The sequence below is a fragment of the Cervus canadensis genome, chromosome 12, assembly GCF_019320065.1.
Source record: "Cervus canadensis isolate Bull #8, Minnesota chromosome 12, ASM1932006v1, whole genome shotgun sequence".
NCBI classification, from domain to species: Eukaryota; Metazoa; Chordata; class Mammalia; order Artiodactyla; family Cervidae; genus Cervus; species Cervus canadensis.
In genome coordinates, this window is record NC_057397.1 from 69365399 (window position 1) to 69371398 (window position 6000).

General features: G+C 41.1%; 1 protein-coding gene across 2 annotated transcripts in view; it reads right to left on the reverse strand.

Moving 5' to 3' along the window:
* Positions 1-6000, reverse strand: part of LRRC69 (leucine rich repeat containing 69) — a 77568-nt gene that overhangs the window by 34594 nt on the left and 36974 nt on the right. Inside the window, exons 3-4 of one of the 2 annotated variants that reach the window (XM_043483261.1) lie at positions 4415-4487; positions 1363-1558 (exon numbers count right to left, since the gene is read on the reverse strand). The exons of the other annotated variant lie outside the window; for it this stretch is intronic. Of the exons in view, the coding sequence (XP_043339196.1) occupies positions 1363-1558; positions 4415-4487 (269 nt within the window). The remainder of the gene's footprint in view (positions 1-1362; positions 1559-4414; positions 4488-6000) is intronic. 2 annotated transcript variants of the gene reach the window in all.

Here is a 6000-nt window from a genome sequence, read left to right on the forward strand (position 1 = left end):
TTACAATCTATACCTTGGTATATTTTTACACATATTACAGTGTGCACAGAATTTTTAAAGGAAACATCTTTTTTAGAGAAAAATGAAATAGTAGGAATTAATCTATTTTTATTCCTCAGATTACTGCATGCCATGCCTTTCCTCCTATCAAATTAATTCTAATTTGCATAAATAAGGAAGGTAAACCTGTTGACAGGTTCCTAATGAGAAACAGTACTCTCAAACTGGAAAAACTGAGGAGAGTTTAATAAAGTCACTGTTTATAAAAAGTTTGACAGGGTTTAGGAAAACCAACAAAGTTCCCTAAGCCAAGAAATGTAGTTCTCTAAACTTACAAAGTTCCCAAAAGCTAGCAACAGCAGGGAGTTCTTTAACACCACAGGTCAAAAGAGCCAAGGGAATGTAAGAATGTTCACATGGTGATATTCTGATGATCACAGGACATTAGCTATGACCCTCCAAAGAGGCATGCAGGCAGCTCACAGCAACCTTCTAGAGACAGCACCATGGGAAAACCATCTGGTCCTCAGTCTCCAGGGCTTCCCAGGGGGTTCGGTGGCAAAGAAGCCGCCTGCCTACCCTACGCAGGAGATGTGGGTTTGGTCCCTGGGTTAGGAAGATCCCCTTGTGGAGGAAATTGCAACCCACTCCAGTACCCTTGCCTGGCAAATCCCATGGACGGAGGAGCCTGGCAGACTCCAGTCCACGGGGTCACAAGGAGTCAGACACGACTGACCAAGTGCGCATGCACGCACTCATCTTCTCCGACCCTTTCACCTCCTGATACCGCCTCTCATTCACATGTCCTAGAGGGAATCAGAGGACAGAGGAGGTCACTAATGCTCACACAAGCTAGTCTCCCAGACACGGAGAGGAACGCAGGTCAGAAAAGGATGGGCAGTGGATATAAAGGAAAAATGGAAGGTATCTAGCATACATTCCAAAATCAGAAAGTACTTATACTTTGTGCTGTATACAAAGTTGCCAGATAAAAATACAGGAGACTCACTTAAATTTAAATTTCAGACAAAAAAGATAACATCTTTTAAATGTATAAGTATGTCCCATGCAATATTTGGAGCATACTTATACTAAAAGAATTCTTCTTTGGTAGTCTGAAATTCAAATTAAAGCATTTTGTATTTCTATTTACAAAGTCTAGCATACCTAGCTTTGTAAAAAAGAAATCCAAGTTATAACCTTCTTTTGTCACAGTGATTTGGGAACTTATTATACATAATCAGAGGGAAAGCAGATGATGGCTTGTACTCAGATCCCCTAATCCAGTCTATAACTGCTCTCTACCATGGTGTAATGAGTTTTTCACCAACAAAAGAAAAGTTGGTTCCCTCTTTTGCTTACCTCTGGCAAAGATTTAATGTTGTTCCTGGCCAGAAGAAGCTGCTGGAGCTTCTTCAAGAACTTAATTTCTTTGGGTATGCACACAAGCTGATTGTAGTTAAGTTGAAGTTCAGAAAGATTCTCAAGAAAACAAAGTTCTCTAGGAATGCTGGCTAGCTGGTTATGATTTATACTCAAACATCTAAGATTTTTTAATCTAAAAAATAAACAAAATATATGAATGAAATTCATAAGAATAAGGAAGTCCATTGTACATTTATGTACATATACCATTAATAGAGCCACATATCAATTCATATTTTTTGTAGCTCATCTGAGCTTTTCTCCAGTCAAGTATTCACAACTACAATGAATCACTTGAGGATAAAAAAAAATCTTTGCTGTAATTTACCTTTTAAAGATATTTATGATCAGATGGTTCATGTTTAAAGTATTTTATGTAATCAAAACCTAGATTTAAAAGAAAGAAAATTCTGTCTTCAGTCTTTGTACATATACTTTATTAATAGTTACATTGAAGAGAAAGCCAGAGGTCAAATGCCATATACATGAATATAGATATAGATAGGGATAGATTTAGATATAGATCATATATTCTGTACCACTTAGATGCTGTGTAATATGCAAAGACAGGTTGACCACAAATTCTACCCTTATATATATCATTGTCTAGAAGGAGATCTTAGAGACACAAAATAAGGAGAGCAGATACCAACAAACAGTGAGAAAAGGATTAACGTTTGAGCCTGTAATTGCAGATATAGTACCTGAGGTTCACAAGCACTTTGGATAACCAACATTTTGAACTTGGCCTGAAACAAGTAGGGCAACAGGGAGGCATAGTAAACATGCCTTGAGTAATATTTTCCTTGAGAAATATTAAGTGTATTTTGAATAAAGAAGCCAGAAGAAATAAGCATTGAAAGTGAAAAGTGAAGTCACTCAGTCATGTCTGACTCTTTGCAACCCTGTGGACTGTAGCCTGCACCTGGCTTCTCTGTCCATGGGATTTTCCAGGCAAGGGTACTGGAGTGGGTTGCCATTTCCTCCTCCAGAGTATCTTCCCAACCCAGGGATCGAACCTGGGTCTCCCGCATTGCAGGCAGATGCTTTACTCTCTGAGCCACTGGGGAAGCTAAAATAAGCATTACTGAGCACCAACTATGTACTTGTGCATTAAATTTAATCAACAGCACAACCCTAAGGTTGGAATTATTACATTTAATCCAAAAATGAGGAAAATAAAGGATCAGAGGCAGTGAATAACTTGCCTAACTTAACCATCAGAAAATAGTGTCAAGATTCAAATGTAGACATGTCTTCTTGCAAAGCTAAGAATGAGGATTTATAATGCTCTAAAGGTATTAAAGTAATAACAGAATGAGGTGCCATTTCTAGGCAGTTATAAATGGGGCCTGGAGCTCAGGATAATAGTGCGAGTGAAAGAGATTTATGGAAAGACTCTATGATCTCGATTGTGGAAGCCATATGAATAGATAAGGCTGACAGAAAGAATAACAACAAAAGGGCAGAGAGAGACAGAGAGGAAGCCAATGGAAAGATTCTTGAGAAATATGAACATCTGATCCCCTCCCAAAAGGCACTCAGAGAAGGCAAAAGCAGAAAAATATATAAACCAGGTTAAGAAGTAATTTCTAAAGGTATGGGAGAAGAGTATTTCAAAATTAAAAAGAAGGGCAAAACTTTAAATATTAAAATATTAAAGAGAAGTAGTGCAAAAAAAATAAATTCAAACCTACCAGAACTAAAAGCAGAGTCACAAAGTCTCTATTTTAAATTTATTTTATGTGTATATTGTAGCCACAAACAACTGGAAGATAAAATTTTCAAAATTCCATTTACATCAAAAAACACATAAAATAGTTAAGAATACATTTAATGAAAGACAATACTGTACTCTGTTCTCCAAACAGAGTTAAGCTTACTGAATTGTGAACTCATAATACGTTATACCTGCAAGAATATTGAAGTTCATCTTCTCAAAACTCTTCCTTTAGAGATGAGAAAACCAAGATCCCAGACAGTTAAAATACTTGGCCAACGTCATAAGGCTAGTTGCACAAAGTTATGGCCTGAACCTAATTCACCAGATCTTCCAAAGTGTCATTTTTTCATTACATCACCAACATATAAATCAACTGATAAACTGAATGAATGAAAAAGCAAGAAGACAACTATTGGCATTTTATTACTATAAATATTCCTTTTCTTCAGAAATGAGATAGCTTCAAATATTTTTCTAGGTGCTTTTATTTAAAACATTACTTTTTCTGTAAAAATCTATCTTGGAAAAATACTTTGGGTAGACATATAGACAAGTAAATTGGAATAAACTTTAGGTGAGGCAGAAAGCCTTTTGTTGAGAACTATTCATAGTTTTGGATCCTTCCTTCAAAAATCTGGATGTTCTTATGTTGTAATACACCTGTTTCTGTTCAACAGGCAACAAGGTGTCTCCAAAGTAACCCTGATTAGGTTTCTCTCTCCAACAGTCAGAAGAAAAGCCCAAGAGGGTATTCTGCCAACAGAAGGACAAGGCCCTCAGCTGGCTCCAGAGAGCCACCGTAACAGCAGCTCATCCATGCAAATGTGAGTGATATAAAATGTGTTTTTTTTTTTTTTTTTTTTTTCATGAAAATGACATACTGATTTAAAAGTCTTTATTTTCACATTACCTATCCCATCAAGCTGAAAATGTTTTACTGTAGTTTAAAGTCCCCAGTTCTATAGCAGAGGAAGCTCCAAGAACCCCCACAGTTAGGAAATCAGTAACAATCAACTTTAGAACTGTTTCAAACCCTCACTTTTATACTTAGACTACCAAATCATGCTGTTTCTCATTTCTCTGAAGTGTTTAAATAATCATCTGCTTAAAATTAGTGGCTTGCCTCAGTCTTCCAATTGCTCTTCGCCATGTATAAATCTCACAAGGACTTGAGTCTGGGCATAGGATGTTCTAAGACCAGCCGGGAGGATACCAGCTGAGCGGGGAAAGGGGAAAAGTAACCATCTCTCATTATAACAAAATTACCTGCCAATTTCTCCAGGAATCCATGTAAGCTGATTGTTGTTCAGATTAAGCAGGATCAAACTTTGTAAACCATCTGTTAGAAAATAATTTCAGTCACTTTAGCTATCTGTTAGAAAATAATTTTTAGTCACTTTTCCATACACCTTTGTTCTCCTTGTTTTCTTGCCTTGGCCAAGGTTCTTTGGGTGCTGGTAACTGATACCCTCTTAAATTAGTTTAAGCAAAAAGCTACAATTTACCACAAAGTTACAAAGCTAAATTGTGGCCCCTGAGGACACAGGAGTACCGCCAAACTCACAACAAACTTGACGCAGAAACCCAAAGGCACTGGTACCCAGGGCTGTTTTAGTTCTGTTTTTGAGACCTGCAAGAGGAGCCCCATAAATGTTTGCAAAGCGCCCTGAATCAAGCCCAAAGGGTCTTCTTGACCCGCAGAACTCAGTCACCCAACAGAAAACCTATCAAAGGCCCCGTGGCCCGCAGGCACCTCCCGCCCCGGCAGGGGTCTGCAGACCTCCCGCCAGGGGCCTGCAGTCTCTTGGGGACCAGGCAGGCAGAACTCCGTAGGGAAGAAAGAGAAGGAGACGCAGAGCGCGCTCCACTCCGTGCAAGTCCACAGCCAGGGTCTCCCTGGAGCCGAAGGAGCAGATATGCACTAGCCCGTGAAACAGTTTCTGATCTTCCCGGGAGACTGGAAGGATCCGGGAAATTCTCTGCGGTCTTTCGTGGAAAACAGGTCCTCTTCGGTCACCAGCATCTGCGCGGAGCACAAAACGAAGTCGAGTGCTGGGGGGCTCTCCCCGCTCTCCGTGCCGGGTACTGTGATGGCTCCCTCCGGCACCCCTCCTGCGTGCAGGGAGCCGGGCTTGCCCGCGCTACTCGTGGACACCGTGGACGCCGTGGACACCGTCGCGCCGATGCTTCCCAGCCCCTGGAGGAGGTCGATCTCCCAGGCACCACTACCAGCGCCTTGAACTTGAAGTCGGTGATTCCAGACTGAGTGTACGCCATTTCTAGGTACATCTTCGTCTCCCCAGCAGTCTCCCTGGTTGGACTTGGCCTCAGACCTCCCCAGGAGCCAATCCGTTGCTGCCTGGGCCTGCCCCGCCCTATCCTGTTTCCAACATGCTAAGCCCTGCGGTGCAGCGAGAGTCAGGTTAATAGGAATACATGTGTATAAACATACATAATATGTAATTTTACACGTGTGTGTATCAGTTCAGTTCAGTTCAGTTCAGTTCAGTCGCTCAGTCGTGTCCGACTCTTTGTGACCCCATGAATCACAGCACGCCAGGCCTCCCTGTCCATCACAAACTCCCGGAGTTTACTCAAACTCATGGCCATCGAGTCGGTGATGCCATCCAGCCATCTCATCCTCTGTCGTCCCCTTCTTCTCCTGCCCCCAATCCCTCCCAGCATCAGGGTCTTTTCCAATGAGTCAACTCTTCGCATCAGGTGGGCAAAGTATTGGAGTTTCAGCTTCATCATCAGTCCTTCCAATGAACACCTAGGACTGATCTCCTTTAGGATGGACTGGCTGGATCTCCTTGCAGTCCAAGGGACTCTCAAGAGTCTTCTCCAACACC